The 21,171-nt window shown below is 33.2% G+C and overlaps 1 protein-coding gene across 2 annotated transcripts in view; it reads left to right on the top strand.

The window, feature by feature from the left end:
- The window catches only part of LOC145249442 (glutamate receptor ionotropic, kainate 2-like), a 1,370,511-nt gene that overhangs the window by 644,537 nt on the left and 704,803 nt on the right, over window positions 1-21,171 (top strand). For both annotated transcript variants that reach the window (XM_080110999.1, XM_080111000.1), the window contains exon 4: window positions 6,011-6,268. In XM_080110999.1, coding sequence (XP_079967125.1) covers window positions 6,011-6,268 — 258 coding nt within the window. The remainder of the gene's footprint in view (window positions 1-6,010; window positions 6,269-21,171) is intronic.

The raw sequence follows: 21,171 nt of genomic DNA on the forward strand, positions 1-21,171 counted from the left end.
TGGTGATCACTGTGTAAAAAAAAAAAATCTAAACTTAGATTCCATGAACAAAGCTTTTCCCCCAGTGTCCGCTTTTGGAACACTGTTCCCTGGTTTGCTTCACGATTGAATACAACATGGTAGCCTTCAAATCCAACGTGAATTAGTTCTTGTGAAGCTGTCCACATAAATAATCAAATTCTATCCAATTTGCACTGTTAGTGATTACTACCCTACCACCTTACATATATTACCCCTTATCCTTGAGTGGCCTTCGGGTTTTGATAAGTGATGACCCTGAAGAGAAAATAAGACAACGCTCTTTTCTAAGAAACTGTAGTGGAAATTCTACAAACAATTTCAGCTCCAAGGAGCAGAAGGTGTGCTCTCTCTCTGCTGTCAGCGCGGAGAAACCAGTAGAAGACGCAAATGGTGTGACGTGTTTTATGGAGGAGAACGAGATAATCCGCGCCAAGTGGTCAGAGTTACTGAACATAGAGTTCCAAACTCTTCGAAAAAGGAGTCAATATTTCCCCCACCAAAAAAAAACAAAAAAAAACACGCCCATGAAACAAAGGCTTGTCAAGGAAAAAGTCCTCTTAGCCATTATTTTCTAAACTCTACAACTAGGAAAAATTACCATAGCATTTTCTGAGAGTTCTATATTTAAACACCTCGGTGTAACATCTCCAGGTAACGTGAATTAAAATTATCACATAGGACATACTGCCACATCTGCTTCAATGCTCTCTCGCACCTGATAGTAGCGTATGTCTCTATAAAGCTAGCCAAACATAAAGTATTGTAGCAACACTTGACCTGAGATAAAAATTATTAACATATCTCTCTATTTGGACAGAGTTTGAAAAAGAGTTTCTAGCCTACTAAGTCTCACACTGTCTACCCTGCTCCATCCGCTGTCCTATCATCGCTGCAATGTTGCATCCTATTGCTTGCTTTACGAGTATTCAACAGAATATGCCCTGATTAACTCTTTTCATGTGTGGCCACACCAAAAACACTTTCAGCAGAGAAATACCCTATTCACTGTATATATTATAAGATGCTGAAAGGCTTTTATCTCTAATTTCTTATTTCTCATTGTTTGCGTTTGAAATCCTCTCCTTATTTCCTCAACTGTACCAACATGCAAAAAATTAAAAGTGAACAACAATCTCGCTGCACAACTCTCCATTTAAGACGTGCTTATAAATCTGGCCTTTAATACATAGGAGGCCTTTAGATCTCAGTAATAGTAACTCTTGCTTCCTATATTTCCTTTAATCCATACATTTCAGGATCGATGTATCTGACAAAGGGGGATTAATTGCTGTTTTCTGTATTAGAATCTATTCCATGCAACACTTTTCATTGCGAGGTTTTTGACCGTGAATACTATTTTCTTAGCTCTTTACATCAAGTGGTTCTATGCCTTGTATGGAGCGATTTTTATTTTTTAAAAATATATACTTGCTTTGAGGTTAATTGAAGTAAAAAAAATCATGGAAGATTATACAGCAGGTTAGACACACAGAGAGACATTCCTGTCCTTCTGTTAATGGAAGCATCTATCTACTGTCCGTTAGTTTAAAATTGAAGCTGCGGAAAATATCTTAGTTACAATTTATTTTCGAACTTTTCTATTTTATATAATAATTGAGGTTTGAGAGCTCATAAACCATTGAGAATAAGCGCGAAAGACATCCTCGATGGCCAGTTACAAACTCTATCCTGAAATGTCTTGTATCATCTAACAGGGTTCATATGCAATAAAAAAACACATAGCTTTATTAATTGGTAGCCATTTGTTAAGGCAAGAAGCCACTTGAGCTTTTGAATTGACGAGATAAATTGTCAGTTGGATTGCGAAGAAAATGCTACACAGAACAAATGAGATTTTATTACTTGTAATTTGCGTTTATAACAATTATTTGGTTACATTGGATTTGAAGAAGACCACGTTGCAATACGCAGGGAAGCAATATTGTGGTAATATATTCTATAGAATGTTGTACATGAAGATTACACATGAGGTTTGCCACAGAAAGAAAATAAATTTGTTGTGTGTTAAAACGTGTTCTTGTACGTTTCTTATGATGAGGATTAAGAGATTAGAGTGCAGTCGAGCAGATTTTATTAGATGAACAAAACACAGGTAACTACTATTTATTTTGCTAATTAATTTCATGGACGAAAGTAGGTTACGTGATCTCCACTTTAATATTTTAAGCGGCATTACTTGAAACTACTGTAAAGTATCAAAAAAATATGACGACAACTAAGTTATAGAGTGACAAATGTTTATTCTCCTAAACTTTTTATCATACTAGAAAATATTGAATTGGGGATTTTGATCCAATAGTTTGTCTTGTAATCGTTATACGACTTCCACTTGCACTGCGTGTATATGCATTGCATTAATCTTATGGAAAATAAAACTTTGATCTCGACTAGGAATATTGCTAATGGTTGCGTGAGCGCGACTAATGTCTTCTCGTTTACATGTCGTAAATCGTTGAATTGACAACGTTAAATTGATGTTGCAACAGCAGAAAAACACATTCAGCTCTGACTAACCTTTGATTCTTATTTGGTGTGCATTTGTATAAGCCCAACCATGCATTGAGATCAAGTGAAAGACTTCTGCCAATAAATATGCCGTCTTCAAAGCAAGAAACAACGTGCTGCGCCTCTTTTAACGTCAATGGACGCCAAATTAGCGCAGTTGACCTTAATGTTTTTGAATGAATAGCATTAATAAAGATGGCGGCGGCATGTTTCCCGCGTGGTCTCTTCAAACTATCGCGCAGTTGATTCAAGTTATCTTCTTAGACGGACGAAACGTTTCGCCGCGGCATTATTCATTCGGGCTCAGAAGTTCAAGTGTTCTGACGGCTACACAACGTGACAAAAGGATTCGCTGAATTGAGTTCGGGCTTCAATTGATTATTTATAAAAGCAACGTCATGATTCACACATAGACATTAATCAATACACATGCCGATCAAGTGCTTAATGCCCACAAGTGGAAGCGTCGTAACGATTACTGGCAGTTACTATAGACGTCACAGATGATGATCAAGTATTGTCAGGAGGATTGAATTTACTCTCTGAATTATTAGTCAATTAATAAACTATACAAGACTCCCAAAACTTGGTAGAGTAAACATTATCAGAATTCTAGAATAACACTATTCTTTCTTCGCTTAATTCTGCGTTGCTTTTTGTCAGCTGTGTGCCTGCTACTGCATTTTGACTGATGCTGGGTCAGGTTAGTGTGATTGCGTAACCTATGCTTCACTATGAATTACACATATAATACGCTCTATTACAGGGTGTACTTATTGTCTTTGAACATGGAAGGTTATGCAAACGTTATTTGTTAAACGCACGTGCACATGTCGATGTTAATGAGAGACGACGGATATTGGTCTCCATATGACTTATGAGCAGTTTGCTCACCCATGACTGAGGGGAGCGATAAATATTTTCTGAAAGACTGAAATCATGAATTTACATTGAGGCAAGGGTGGTACTTTGTGATTTTACAATTCTCCTGATCCGAAAGTGGTTACATCTGGTGACAAAAATAACTCTAATTGAACCCGGAACAATAATGGAATATATAAAGAAGCACTAGTTTTTTTAATTTTTTGTTTTTTGTTTATTTTTGTCCTTTATTGCTACGGTTTAAATTCTAGTCTCTCCTACTATTCCACGCATAGGTAAACATCCCGAGGAAATATGAAATTAGTGTAGAAAGCCCGCCAGCATCCGTGGGTCACTACAGTAAATAGGTATTTTTCTGTTTTTCTGGTTTGTTGCGAAGGAAGTTCGCTAGGGCACATTCCGTTGAATACTTCTAAACATACTCAGAACTGACTGTATGTGATAACAACTGTCACTTTGAAACATGCGTCACTAATAGATAGTGCCAGAATAACCGCAAAGCGGATAGGTTCCGTCTACCAGGCGAGTTAATTTCTTACACTTGTCAGTATCTTATCTATATATCAATATAAATGAAAATGTGTGTGAGGACACGTCTACAACTAACGAATTATTGATCTACAGACTTGAGATTTGGTATATAGTCTGTTCAGACCTGTGGAAAACTTTAATTGGTTTTCATCTGAAAAAGAGCTTTTAAGGGGTCAAAACTTTAAAAATTGTAACGTGAGGAAGTCATGGGACTTGTATTTGTTTGTGAACCGTTTTATGAATTCGCGTGAATTGTTTACATGACACCTTCCTTATGTAAAGAATGAGTTTATTTGTAACCTATTTTTAAAAGTAGTGTCAAGCTAGCATAATGGTTATCGTACATGACTCCCTGATTTTAGCTTTTGTTTCGATCTCGGCTCAATATTTATCTTTAGACTTACATAAAGTGAACTGTGTCAAAAAAACTAATACTCCCATGCACATATCAAGTTTCTTCCCTGTTTTTTTTACTTCATTTTGTAAAGGAATTTTACGTTACGTTGAATACTTACGGCATGTCTGTTTATAATAAGAATCCTGCTTGAATTCAAATATAATATTCACACGTATTTTACGACCGGGCGACGCTGCGACTTGCCAGTATATCTATAAAACAACACCATTCACCCATACTTAGAATATTGTTGGCACATTTAGGCTGGTGCACGAAGCACTAGTTTCTAAGACCTACGAGGTCAATTCACAATTTTCCTGATCCGAAAGTAGTTACGTCTAGTGTAAAAAGTAACCGGAACAATTTGGAATATACAAATCACTATATTTGTTTTGTTTTGTTTTGATTTGTTAACCTTTTTCCTCTCATAATATTTCACGCAGGGGTAAATGGAAGGATAGATATCTTGGCAAAAAAAAACTATATTTTATAACAACTTACACTATTCATTTTGCGTCATCAAAAGATACTGCCAGAAAAAGAAACTGCAAAGCAAGTAGGTTTCACTATACCGCCCTAGTAAACTTACACTTGTCAGTATCGTACATCTTTGTAAAGCCACCCTTCGTATATGCTTCGAGTATTGTTGCCATGTCTGTGTTGATGCACGAAGCGGTAGTCTCTTAGTCTTGGCCAGTATGCAAAACAGTCGCTAATCTAATACAACAACGACAGAGACCCAGCATCTATTCCATTGCCGCAATATTAAATTCCCGGGTTTGTTTTATGAATGTGTCCATTCCATCAACATAAATAACCCGATTAACTCGACAAGCAGTAAAATCCTAGCTTTTTACTGTTAACGATTCCCGAATGCCGGAAAGCTTTTTACCATAATTTCCTTGGATTCCTTCTCTGGTCTTTCATGACTGCATTAACATGCAGACATCGAAATGTAACGTGAAGAAACGATTTATTGAACAATTCTCTACTTAAGAATCCTCCATAAAATATGTGGTTGCTATACTTCGTAGAGCAACGTATAAAGTACTTGGTAAGATTCAGTTCAAAGTAATAATCTTCGGTTGGTTGAAGGTTCAACCCTCAGTATGGCCGATACTAAGAATAAAATTGCGAATTAGATGGAATGTCTCCCCAGTCATGACTAACGGAAACAAAGCATGCTAACCCCCATCCCCGTGGATTAAATAACGCATCCCGTCCGAAATTCCGTACATATTTCCGACTTCGACAAAAAGATTCCCGAGTTCAACAGAATTATTACGGAGTCCGACAAGCTATACCTGAAAAGGGTCGGTTACATTGGGTGACATGGTTTGAGAATTAACTCAAGATGAGAACAATTTTTTAAATAGTGCACTTTTCTTTTTTAAGAAAAAATGCTTTCTTTTTCTTTTTTTCATTTCTTTTTTTTTTGCAACAAAAGATGGGAAAACTTTTTAAAAACTTCAATCGAATAAAAATAGAATAACACATTTTTTTTTTCAGAAAAAGTAAATCAAATTTTCATGTAGTGTATCGTGGATTGTTTAGAGAAAAAAGAACTATTATTATTACATAAAGCAAACACTTGTTAATTTTAATATACATTCGATTTTGATTAATGTTGATTTTCTTTTTTTTTTATTTCAGTGTGTCAGCAGGTAAAGAAAGGAGTTGCTGCCATTTTTGGTCCCATCTCGACCGTATCAGCTGCGCATGTGCAGTCGATATGCGGTTCTTTACAAATTCCGAACTTGCATACGGAATGGGATTCTAGGGATGTAAACGAAAGAAGTTTCTTCGCCATTAACATCTACCCTCACTATCAGACAATGAGCAGAGCGTACTTGGACCTCATTAGATATTGGGGCTGGCGAAAATTCGCAGTACTTTACGAGGACAACGACGGTAAGTTCAGAATATTGTATCTTTTAATTAGACTATTAGTATACACTCTAATCTTAATCATGGCCATACAACAAACAAATCCATTGTTCTACGAAGAAATGAAGACGGAATTTGAATTCAAAGTTTATGATGTAAAATTGGCAATTCCTCTGTTAACTGCATCCAAAATTGACTCAAAGCTTCAAATAAAGCTATGGTTCCTGTAGCATATGAAGTTCTACTTCTCTAGGCGTGTTTCATAATTACAAGTGCGGTTCCAAAAGTAAAACCCACATTTTTTTTTTTTTTTTTTACTAAAAAAATCGAAGAGCTATGAAAGCGGGATTGGTACGATTTACACGGGCGCCCTTTTGTGCACCAGACTTTATTTTCCTACATAGTCACTACAATTTTCAATGTACTTTTGACAGCTATGAACGATGGCTGTGCATGGTCGTCTGGAGCGCGCTTTGTCATACAAGGATCGTCCTAAACTAAAGCCTTTTATCTTAACTCAAAAGCGAGGACGCGTCGTAACGATTGCAGGCAGTTACTATAGACGTCACAGATGATGTTCAAGTATTGTTGAGAGAAATATTAATTCACACTCCGAATGATTGGTCGATTAATAAAATATATAATAAATCTTATTTTTCAATCTAAAAATTGAAGAGCTACGACGACGGGAGTGGTAGCATGTAAACGCGCGACCTTTTGTGCTCCGGCATTTATTTTTCTACATATTCTCAACTCTTTTCAACGCACTTTTGCCATGAATTCGATGGCGCATCTCTCCTTCTGTCATCTATGAGGATGGCAGCTTTATTCCTGTCTTACACCGTCAATATCTGAAACAGAGACAGAAAACTTTAAGTTCAGGACTGCATAATTAAACTATAGTAACAATGCAATAGGCAGTCTTCTCTGATCCATTTCGGCACAATATAAAATAGATGGTATTACTTCGAGAGCGTCCCTCGTATATATATAAAGATATAAATATATTTATGGCAGTTAAACTACAGAAATTCTCCCAGTTTTATTCCCCTGTGGAATCTTCAAGCTAATACGTGGAATTTATGTTACTGCGTTACAGGTTGTTTTAAGTTTGCTAATTAATCAGTGGAATTCTTTGTCATTTCCGTAATCGCTTTTAGCAGCCAACTGTCGCGGTTTTATTAGACAAATGTTCAGTTAACTTGTAATTCATCCCTTTCTTTGGTTATTTTTGGAGAAAAATAAAGCAACCATTTTTTGTGCATTAAAATGTGACCTTCTTTTCACAAGGGTGTTCTTGATAAAATATTTACGTGTTATATTAGTTTATTTTTTTTTATTTATTTACTAATTATTATTATTATTAATAGTAGTAAAATATATAGATCTTTATATTATTTGTATTTTACTTTTTATTGCTTCCTTGAAGTAGTTTATATATATATATATATATATATTGAACGTGTCTGTCTGTGTGCGTCTCTGTACATTTCCCTACGCAATAACTCTGTCAATTTTTAGTCTACAGGCTCGAAATTTTATATACAAGGTACTGAGATTGTGAAGCACTTTGGAGTCTGGTTAGTATTAAAATAAGTAATTATTTGAGATGTACAGGTTCTGAATATGCTCTGCGTTTATCTCTATATTGTTTCGGTCATTCTTACCTTGCAACTGAATCAAAGCAGTTACGACGTAAGAGAGGTCTTGTTGCGATTGCACAAACCTTGTTTCAAAATTTCACGCGTAGCTATCTTTACGGGATTTGCAATTGTCTCTTAAGACAGAACGGAAGCATCGAGATATATATATATATATATATATTGTACATTATGGGTGTTTATATATATATATATATATATATATATATATATATATATACGTAAATTATATATATACGCACTGGCATAAATTTATATATATATATATTTGTGCATTATGGAAGGGTATATATATATATATATATATATATATATATATATATATATATATATATATAATAAAATAGGTATTAGATAGGTTTGAAGCCAAACGTATCTAATACGTATTTTATTTTATTCTAACTCAATCAACAATTCTATGAAGGAACTCTTACCCCTAACATATATGCGTATAATTCATGTATGCATGCATATATATATATATATATATATACATATACAATTTATATGTGCATATATATACAATTTATATATGCATATATATACAATTAATATATGCATATATATATACAATTTATATATGCATATATATATACAATTTATATATGCATATATATATACAATTTATATATGCATATATATATACAATTTATATATGCATATATATATACAATTTATATATGCATATGCATATATATATATACAATTTATATATGCATATGCATATATATATACAATTTATATATGCATATATATGTATATACAATTTATATATGCATATATATGTATATACAATTTATATATGCATATATATGTATATACAATTTATATATGCATATATATGTATATACAATTTATATATGCATATATATATATACAATTTATGTATGCATATATATATACAATTTATATATGCATATATATATATACAATTTATATATGCATATATATATATACAATTTATATATGCATATATATATATACAATTTATATATGCATATATATATATATACAATTTATATATGCATATATATATATACAATTTATATATGCATATATATATATACAATTTATATATGCATATATATATATACAATTTATATATGCATATATATATACAATTTATATATGCATATATATATATACAATTTATATATGCATATATATATATACAATTTATATATGCATATATATATATATATATACACAATTTATATATGCATATATATATATATACACACAATTTATATATGCATATATATACACAATTTATATATGCATATATATATACAATTTATATATGCATATATATATATGTACATATAACTTACGTGTGTATATAATTCATATATATATATATATATATATATATATATATAAAATTTATGTATGTATATTGATGTAATGGAATAACCCAACATCCTTTCATAGATGAATTGAACTATACCCTCCCACGTGACTGAGAGAGAAGGAAAAAAGACAGGAAGAGAATAAGACAAGATGTCAAGTAACTCTTATGTCACCTGTATTTCCTTGTAAATAAACCCCTTTGTCTTTTACCCATAACCCCGTGTTTATTGCTGTATTCTTATTTAAAGTAAGGATATAACATATGTATGTGTATAAATAATAAATATATATATATGTATGTATAAATATAATTTACGTGTGTATATAACTCATATATGTGTGTATATATACATAAATCATGGGTTTAAATATACCTAACTTATATATAGACACACTTATAACTTGTATATTAATACACACATATATTTCTATATCTATATCGGTATATGTATAATTTTTATGCATATATATATATATATATATATATAGTATGTGTGTTTGCGTATATAATATATATGTAAACTAGCAAAAGTACCCGTCGTTTACTGGGTTCAAAATCAGCCTACAGAAAATGGACTCTGGTTTATGAAAGTATGATAGATTATGAAAAGGAGTGTAAAGAGATAGCTTTGAATTTGGGGGTATCAAAACCAAAGCATTATATGATGAAAGTAAAAATTAAATAGATAAACCCCATAATTCATTATACCATACCTGTTCACATTAAAACACTTATGATATTATGTGGACTTATATTTAAAAAAAAAAAACCTTGTTAAACTGTGTGACATATTTCCATTCTATGGAGGTCAGGCGGAAAGCACTCGTAATTTTATTATACCATATTTCCTCAAACTGAAATATAATCATCAAAGTATACTTACGCAGATAGATATGAAAAGTCTTTATTAAAGTTTGTGCCTGTTTACATTCTATTGAGGTCAGGCGCAAACGCAGACCCCACAATTTTATTATACCATCCCTATTTTAGTTAAAAACATACTTATCAAAGTATTATTATGTACATCTATATAAAAATTACTTGTAAACGTTTTTTTTTTAATTTTTAAATTTTTTATTTCCATACTTTGTGAACCAGGCGCGTACGCAGATCCCACAATTTTAATGAATCATCATTATGCCAGATCAAACATACCCAGTCCTGTGTCTGCCAGATCAAACATACCCAGTCCTGTGTCTGCCAGATCAAACATACCCAGTCCTGTGTCTGCCAGATCAAACATACCCAGTCCTGTGTCTTGATACATCTTCTATCATTATATGTGATCAGTTTTCTATAATAGTCAACCATATAGGAGCCTATTCGTGACAAGATACACACACATTGACGTTCAGCTTTATATTATATATATATATATATATATATATATATATATATATATATATAATTTATATCTGTGTGTATTTATACTGTATGTACATATATAAATAATATATGTATGATTTCTATATGTATGTAATTTTATATGCATATAATTTATATATGTACATTTAATTTAAATATGAACATTTATAAATGTATATATTTAATTTATGTATATATATATACATATTTATATGTATATATATATGTCCATATATATAATCTATATGTGTATATGTATGTTATATGCGTATATATAATTCATGTGTATATATAACTTATATATGTGTGCGTGTATATATATATATATTTATATAATTTCTGTGTATATTTGTTATATATGTGTGTATATATATATATAATCTAGCTATGTATATACATAATTTAGTTGTGTATGTATATATATATATATGATCCCCGTTTTCTATTTACTATATTTTAGTTAAGGTTTTCTCTTTTCATCCTTATGTAGTTAAATTCTGTTTTAAAATTGAAGACTTTTGCGAAATCGGCTTATGCAAGTGCTAAGTCTATTTCTCTTTAGCAACTTTAGTTAATGCTTTTTCCCTTCCATATATAAATGAATTCTCTTTTGTCTTTTTAGAAGTCGGATTTAGTAGATGCTAAGTCTGCGATAGGTTAAATTTATATTTTTGTTCCTTCCGGGAATTTAAACTGTATTCTATATTTTTATTTTTTGCAATTTTTTATTCAAAGCTACTTTATAATTTATATAATTTATATACGCAACTATATATAGAAAGATGCATTGAGTTTGCTGTATTTACAACACATATACTACACGACGCAACTTGAAGTTGAATATGAATTTGTTTTAAAGGTTATAGTTATCACATTTGACTTTAAAATTATTCACCTGTATAATTAATGGTTGTAATAGTAATGTAATAGTTTGACCGTCAGCTGTAGAAGAATAAACATACTTTCTGCATCGGACAGACAGATACCAAATCTCCGTTAATAATAACTACTTTATTTTCGTTTGCCTCAAACGCGCTAGTATTTTGGAAATCTGCCAACCGAAAACTATTTAACCGCGTCGAGTATTAAAACATGAGACTATTTTTAAAATCATGATTAAGCTTGAATGGATACGCAGAATAGTTGCACGCGATTTGATCGATCGTAGAACTCGCTTATAGACAAGACAACGATAAGAAAATTTCTCGGTGTCAATTCACATATTTCGTCAAACATTTATTTATGAAACTTAATATACGAATGACCAGAATATCAAATAATTTTCCGTAATCCGACCTCTACCATAGTCTAATACCAGTAAACGAGCAGTCGACATGGAGGATGGGCATAAAATCTATATATTAACCACTAGAGCATGTTTCTACGTTTCTACGTACGTTATCACCTTTCACCCCTTTTTTAAACGATGAGATTGCCGGATCATCGGAGATGTAATGTCAGTTAATAATTTCATTTCATTTTATATTGAACGTGAGACTCAACCTTAACTACACTTTATTGGCTTTAATCAAAGTAATTTCATCATCATTATCATCATCATCATTAACACGCGGTCCTTTATACGTGAAGATTACTAATCAGTTTCCGTGCTTTATCCCACGGTTTTGGAGCATTCCATACTCAGTGGGGTAAGTTCTCCTACAAGTAGTTGACCCTGTCGGTGGGGCATTAGAATACGCCGACTGCTCCCCTGCAGAGGGTAAAAGTCCCTCGATGGGGGGTCCTGGATATGACCTTAAACTATATCCGATGGTGAGGTCCCAGCTTGTGGGCTTTGGGGAGTGTGGAGCCACCATTTAATTACCATTGCTCCGAGGTCCACTTTGACCCGGAGTGGTAGTACCTGTTAGGGTCCCAACTATGGGTTAAATAGAAGCCGATGTGAAAACAACAAATATATTCTATTAAAAAAAATTTTCTTCAAAATCTTTGGATTCGGCATTAAACAACCCGAAAAGGGTTGATATGCCGTAAAACAAAAACAACCAACCAACCTATAAGTAGTGCATTGGTTGTGCCTTTGGTAATGATTTTGTTCAGACCTGGGCTTTAGTTTTTGTGCCTCTATTTCTGCTTTTCCTTTGTTTGGGCTACTACCCCAGCAACTTCAATCTTCCTAATTTTTTGTGTTCATATGCATTATCTTAAGGTGGAGCTGTATCACATCCTTGTAGCGAAGTGTAAGTACCTGCGAAGTACGCCGTGCAGACCAGAAGATTAACTACCGCATCCAGAGTGTGTGTGTGTGTTTCGTTTGAAAACTTAAATAACGATCTAACAAAGATATACTAGCATTGTGGACTCCACATTTATACTTGAAGTACACGGTATATAAATTGTCACAAGTGGTTTGAAGATACTCATATCTCAATATGAATCTATTTTGACTAGAATGTTTCTGTTAGAACAAATATCGTGCAATAATATTTTGAGGTCTGCTTTCGCACCGGACAACCAAAAAATAAATAGAAGGAATTTTGAGCACGATAATAATATAAAATTCAAATTTACAACTATGGAAGTACTCCGAGTGAATAAAATAATAATAAACCGATAAAAAAAATTTAAAATCAATGTTAAAAACATAGCATTAAATAAATTTTGTTTTCCAAACGGTGTAAAGAAATCGAAAATCAATAATTAAAGAATTGAACCGGAAGTACATACGAACATGTGTATCGTGGGCAATGAAGGCGTACAATCTGACCAGACAGAAAGACAATAGCAAACTGCGTTATTTTATATGAATTGATTTGAACAGGTGCGAGTGTTCAGTCATCTATGAACTTGTTAAAATGTTGGACTACATTTCCAGGCAATTCTATCTGAATAGATACTAAAATTAGACCGAGCACAGTTAAGAATGCGGAGGTGCTTATCAATTAACTGGCGTAGATCCGTTCTTATAACAATGCAGAACAAGCGGTTGCCAAGTTTCGTTCGTCATATATTTACCAAAATACTTACGTTATATAAACAGACAGACAAATACACACACACATATATACATATTCATGTATCCACATAAAATTTATATATCAATTTTAAGTATTCACCTAAGTACGTGAGTAGAGCTAGACGTTTCATTCCAATCAATGTATTTTAGCCTGACGATTCCCTACAATGTTTATGCGCGGAAAATTCCGTGTAGCTTAATTAAAGATATATTTTTAAAACTTATATAGTGTAGTATAATATTCTTCATGTTTCAAATATGAAGTTTTCTCAGTTGGTTATTTGTTTTTTTCAAAAAGGTATCCATACAATATTGTTTCGTAATGTGACTAACAAGTCTGAAAAATTATGTTACTGGTGCATATTTAGTTACACATTGCATTTAATGTTCAAGGTTCAAAAAAGAGTCGCCAGTCTGATAGGCCCTGAACTGGCATCTAAGCTTCAGCCTCTGTCCCATCGACCAAACGTTGCGTCCCTCTGCTTGTTCTACAAGTATTTTAATGGTGAATGCTCTGACGAACTGCAGACACTTGTGCCCTCACGACGCAAACAATATCGACAAACCCGACAGGCAGCTAAATCCCACCCCCATACAGTAGAGATCCCTAGATGTAAAAGATCTTTCTACTCCAGTAGTTTCTTCCCCAGAACCGGTAGACTCTGGAATTCCATTCCGGGATCATGCTTCCCTAACTGTACTGACATGCAGAAGTTCAAGTGCAACATGAACCGACATCTTGCTGCCTAAATCCCTACATAGTGCCCCAGTAGTTGCTGACCCTGATAGTAGCCCCCTACACCAAAGTGGCAATGTGCCTTGTTTGGGGTGAAAATGTAATAAAAAAAATAATAATAATGTAACACATTTAATGTAAATATAATATCTGCACAAAATCTACCTTTATTTTTATGTGCATATTGCTTATAAATTTTTACGTGCAATATCATTCTGTTTAACAAAACAGAGTAAAGACATAATAGAAGTCCATTTTCTTGTTGATGAAAGATTCAAATAATATACATGTGACTTTTCTGAATTGCCTTAACAGTAGAAGTATTTTTGAAGTTAAAGGGATGATCAAAGACAAGTATATGGACGAATAAGGCGTTTTATTGTTTTAAATGTCTTAATTAATTTTTAATTTACATAAGATATCCCCATATCGATATTGTTAGAATTTAGGCGAATTCATAGATTTTCTATATTTCCAGACTATAGATTTATTTTAAGCTGAATAGTTTACTGTTTTAATACATAATTTTAGCGTTATTAAATAAAATTGTATAAAAATCTTTGATATCCTACGCTTGCAATTCTTTCTCTAAATTTAAATAAAGTATTCTTAGTGTATTAGGATGGCTTACAGTTCTTCTCTAAAGGTATATTTTATAAGTTCATGAAGAGATAGGAGAGTGATTTTCAAACCTTTCCTACAATGTTATTGAAAGTAAGTGAAAGGCTATATTAAAAATAGTTGGTAAAGTTTTACTTAACGCTAGCCATAAACAATTATTTTGAAACAGCTAGTATCTTAAAAAAGAAAACTGCCTTTTCTATTTTTGTCTTATAAATTTTGCTTCAGAATGGCTACGTTTTTACCACATCGCAAATGAATAAAGATTGAACGTGTCATCCATTTTGTCTATTCCGATTCACTGGATGCACACACTTAACGTTGATACATTTAGAACGAACCTCGTACAGATGATAGATTGCTTTTTTGTCATTTTCAATACCAGTTCTTTATGCAAATAACTTCTATTCAGATAGTCATGAATAAATATTGAGAAGAGCCTATATTATTCGAATTGACATTACTGTCTAAACTAATTTGCTCGAAAGTCAACCCAACAACACTTATGACAATCGTCGACTAATTATTTTACACTTCAGGTTGTCCTATTGACCGTTATTCTTATTATTTGGATACTTCAGACTATTGTTCTCGTCTCCAGTGTAATTTTCACAACGTGTCGGTCGTTGTAATCTCCGACCATCTCCAGATGTAACTTGTCGATTTTTGAACCGAACCCTATATTTACTTCAAGAGGTAGCATGCTCTACTTCCAACAGCCATGACTGGAAAGAGGGCTTAAGTAATTCGCAGTAATAAAAGTTAATTCTGCTGCGTCTATTTGACCTAATTATTGAGATCAAATGGAAGTCACGCAGTTAACTTGAGTTTGTTTACCCAACTTTGACTGGTTTTTCTCGCAAGATGTTGGGGAGGGGGCCCCATTGTCCAGATTGAATAGCAATTGTCTGATATGAGAGGAGTTTGGCCCCACATTGATCAAAGCTGATTGCTTCTGGACGTTTCCCAGCGCGATGCCGAGAACATTGTTAACTTTGAGCTAGATTCGCTTTTTATACGACAAAGTCCAATCAACACGCGAGAAGCCAAAATAGCAATAATTTTGTAAAAGTCGATGTAAATAAATCTAGACGCGACAATGTGTCGCCCTAGAAAAGACGCACATTTCCCTTTCCGTTTGATAATAACCGGTTTTCTTTTTTGGGCTGCGGACCTAGTTCGCCAGTTGTATACAAATTTTAAGAGCGAAGTCTTCTATCATGTCTGATACAGAATGTTCAATGAGGAAGATCAGGGATGTGAAACTGTACAACGTTTTTCTACTAATCCACTTTGACAGCAAGACCATTTCCAGTACTCTCAAAATGCAAATCAGTACGGTTCGACACTCTAGGGCACAGATCAATGAAGTTTCAGGCCATTGTTATGATCTTTGGTGTGGTTTCAATGTCACATCCCATCTTCGAAGTCAGCTTGAAAATCAACACAAAAGTGTACCTAGCTGTGCTGAAGGGTGTAATGATACACTGGTTAAAACAGGTGGTCACTGTCAAGCCACGGGTGTGGCAGCATGGCTCGGCGCCGGTCCATTAGTCAAAAAAGACCAAGGCTTGGCTTCAGAAGGAGTGCTACGAATTTGTAACATAAAAACGAACGTTAAAACTTAAGCGGGGGGAGGTAATCAAAACATCGAAAAAAACACAAAAACTAACGTAAGGCAAACGAACGATTTAAAATGTAAAAATCGAAAAAACAAAAACAAAAAAAGAAAACAGAAAAACGAACGTTAAAACTTCCAAAAAATAAAAACAAAAAAAAACACGTGAAAATGGCTTAAATAAGCCTGTTTCTACATTAAAATTTAAAAAACCGGTGGGTACCCGGGTGTTTTTGGGTGTGCGTTTGTACGGTGGGGGTGGGAGTGAGTAAAAAAAAAACAGAAAAACGAACGTTACGTGAAAATGGCTTAAATAACACTGGTTCAATATTTAAATTTAAAAAATCGAAAAAGAAGACATCTCACACCACGATTCGAACCCAACACTTTTAGATAACGAACCAACACGTTAAACAACTGAGCTAACGCGACGTACATTACACTTGTTCAGTTTTTCAACTATTTAAAGTAAATCAAGTCATGACGTCATCTGACGCATGCGTAGAACCGGTCGCCGTCACGAGAGGACCGTTTTTGTTCCCCCCCACTGTCGATTTCGGGGTGAAAAAATTAATTTTTTTGGCCAATTTTTCGATATTTTTCGAGCGAAGGATGGAGTTTCAATATGATACCAAGTTTGTGAATTTTTATTCTGTCTGTCGAAAGTTTTAGCCGACACACAAACACACACACATACATACAAACATTTTCGCTTTTCTATATATATATATATAGATGTCTGTATCTGATGTATCCAACAATATCTAACGTTTTTGATAATTCGTTCCAATTATTAACAATAACGTCGTTCAACATGGTGGTCTAGGTATATTCTTCTTTTAAAAATATACTTTTATGTTGGAGGGTGATTTATCTAACCACATTCCATTGTATATAGATTGAAAATACATACATTGATATTTCGAGAGAAACAATCCTCTTTTCAAGATAATTTTCATTCTCTGCTAGCAATTGCTGTTGCTTATGAGTTAGCTTAATTGTGTTGATGCGGACGACCGTTCATTTATATTTCGAAAGATCAACTTTCGTAGCCAGCTTCGGGAACTAAAGTCCTTTTGTCAGATGCAGACAACAAAATGTGTCCAATTCGTTTAGGACTCGTTATCTTAAACTGATGACGCCAATTCGAGACCAATTTACACTTCCCTCATCAAACTATTTCTAATAAAATTGTAAAGCTATCTATTGTTCATTGCCAAAATCAATATTTCACACACACACACACACACACGTATATACGATTCTAATGACTCATACTCTCATTCGTTGAAACTGTATGAATGGAAATGTCTGAATCGCTTTTCCAACAATTTTCCTTAAATTGTAAGCAAATTTACACAAATAAAGAATCAATTTTCACTCTAATAATTTGAATGAAAAATCTAGGAATTACATTGACAAAACTATGACTTATCTGCAATATCAAATTAGGAAGGTAAAACTGAGAGAAACAATAAATATGAAAATCATAATATTACAAGAAGGTAGACATAAAATTGCATTATTAGATATAAAACATTCACGGCAGTTCCCTTAGGTCGTTCATTCTAGTACTCTTATCTTGGTGATTATCAACACACACACACACACACATATATATATATATATATATATATATATAATATAAAGCTGAACGTCTCTGTGTGTCTGGTTGCGAATAGGCTCCTATATGGTTGACTATCATAGAAAACTGATCACATATAATGATAAATGTATCAAGACACAGGAATGAGTATGTTTGATCTGGCAAAATGATTCATTAAAATTGTGGGGTCTGCGTACGTACCTGGTCCATAAAGTATGGAAATAAAAAATTTAAAAATTTAAAAAAAAACGTTTACAAGTTGTTTTGATATAATGTACATAATAATACTTACATAAGTATGTTTTAACTTAAATATGGATGGTATAATAAAATTGTGGGGTCTGCGTTTGCGCCTGACCTCAATAGAATGTAAACAGGCACAAACTTTAATAAAGACTTTTCATATCTATCTGCGTAAGTATACTTTGATAATTATGTTTCAGTTTGAAGAAATATGGTATAATAAAATTATGGGGTGTTCGTTCCATAGAATGGAAATATGTCACAAAGTTTAACAAGGTTTTTTTTAATATAGATCCACAGAATATTGTGATACGTGTTTCAGTGTGAACAGGTATGGTATAATGAATTATGGGGTTTATCTATTTAATTTTTACTTTCATCATATTTTGCTTTGGTTTTGATACCCCCAAATCCAAAGCTATCTCTTTACAATCCTTCCTTTTAATAACCTATCATACTTTCATAAATCAGAGTCCATTTTCTGTAAGCTGCTTTTGAACCCAGTCAACGACAGGTACTTCTGCTAGTGTATATATATATATATATATATATATATATATATATATATGTGTGTGTGTATGTTTTATTTTTTATTACCGTGTTTTTCTGTTAAGTTACATTATTGTTTCGGCTACACGACCGTTTTCTTGGCCGTCATGTAGCTTGCTCAGACTTTTACAGGAATGTTCGTTTATGGTGGAATGAAAGGGTGAGTGGTGTCAGGGGAGGGGTGCGAGAGAAAAGCAGAAAAAGAGGAAGGGAACACGGGGGAGAGGGGGTGCTTGGTATGTCGGTAATGTTATACTTCTGCAGGCAAAATTCGATCCCGCATTTTGCTAATTCCTACCCTCTGACGAGACGGAGAGTATTTCTTCGAAACTCCGCGGATTAAGGACTATCCATTTATCTAGTGTTTCCTTTTCAGATTAAATATGTTTTTAACTCATTTCAAAGTGTTTTTTAACATATTTTATTAACTGCTTAATCATATATATATATATATATATATATATATATATATATAAATATGCCCAGTTAAAAGTATTACAAGAGATGAAAGTGATGAATTAAAACGAGGTTATTAAGAGTGCTCCGCAAAAAAGAGCAAACTATAATATTTTAATTTATATAGACAAATATTACAGAGTCACTACAATGAACAGGCTAATGTTTTGGACAATTGGTTAGCAAGAATCAAAAGGCCTCATCAGGCGATGTAATGAAGCTTTTGTGCCACTGAAAGGCATCTGGTTCTCAAATGGAAGATATGAAATACATATTTTTATTTATAAAAATAAAATTTTAACACGCTTAATTAAAAAGGGAGAATGGTAGATTAAGTGACATTTTTGACTCAAAATAGAAAGCGATAGAGAAAAGAGAATGTCAAGATTAACAGGATAAACGAGAGGAAAAGAAAAAAGAAAGAACAAAGAGACGGAAAAAATACGAAAGGGTCAGCATGATTGCATTACAATAAGGAATGTGAGGGGATAAAAACATTGGAAATCATTTTAGATTAAGAGTTTGAAGTTCACGTGTCAAACGCAAGGGTATCCTCTAGCATAGAAGAAGCATATAGAAAGGAAGCAATAAAGAGGTTGGCGCAACAAATTAGCACATAGGGTTTCCAGTCGGTATATATACATCTACTTATATGCTTATAAGCAACCCAGTCGGGCACATATACATAGACATGCACGTATGTGCATAAATAATTAATAAAACCTAAGACGACCTTATACATTGATAACTAGGCTGCGTTTTCTTAAACATAAGTCATATTTATCACAATTAAGTTTATAATTCACCCCTATTAACGTGGTATCTTTAAAGAAAGTAATGTTTATTTATTTGAAGGATTTTAGAAAAGTTTTTAAAAAACATTGGTACCGCCGGTTTCAAATCCAATACTGGGGGACTAGTTTATGGTCGGGAAATATTGCAGCCTATCTTTTGTATGTGTTCTTCCCGGAAAAGTTACCATTTCTGGGAAGAACAGATACAAAGCAAAGAAGATGTAATATGTCACCACCACAAACTACAACTTATATATATATATATAAAATTAAAGGCGGTCCAACAGTAATTGTTTCCTATTGTTTATACTGCACTAATGGATCAAATGGGATCGCAAATTGCATTGTTATGAGGTACCTTACGCATTCATGACCTGCATGTTTAATTTCTCTATTGCAGATACTGACGGTGTTATATTAAGAAAGCAGTATCTACCATGGACGTGCATCATATACAACGATGCATCATTAGTTTCCTCAATCCAGAAAAAATTTGAACCGATAAATATTCACCAAATATTTATAAAACCGACGCAGTTGATGTCAGCGCAGTTAGAAGAGTTCGTCGATTTCATAGTGGCGACAGAGATGTGAGTGACGAAAGGAGCTGTAAACGTTCGTACAGTCACAACCCTATCGATGACAAAAGTGGTGGTGACTATGTAGAAAAGTATTTGTACCCTATCCACGATGCCACGGGTTAGATTCGGTTGTAAAGTAACAATCTTCTGTGAATTGAAGATTCAATGCTCAGTGTGGGCGACACTCAAAATACAATTGCGAATTAGGATTTCTGCCGAGTCATGACTGATGGAACGAGAACATGCTACCCGTGTGTGGTTTATAAAATATTGCGCTCGAAATTCCATTCAGATTCTTGAGTTCGACAGAAAGATTTCCGAATTTGTTAAAGAAAAACACCTGAAGAAAGTCGGGGGTTTTATCGGCAA

The sequence above is a fragment of the Euprymna scolopes genome, chromosome 28 (genome assembly GCF_053919585.1).
Source record: "Euprymna scolopes isolate OS-2025 chromosome 28, ASM5391958v1, whole genome shotgun sequence".
NCBI lineage: Eukaryota > Metazoa > Mollusca > Cephalopoda > Sepiida > Sepiolidae > Euprymna > Euprymna scolopes.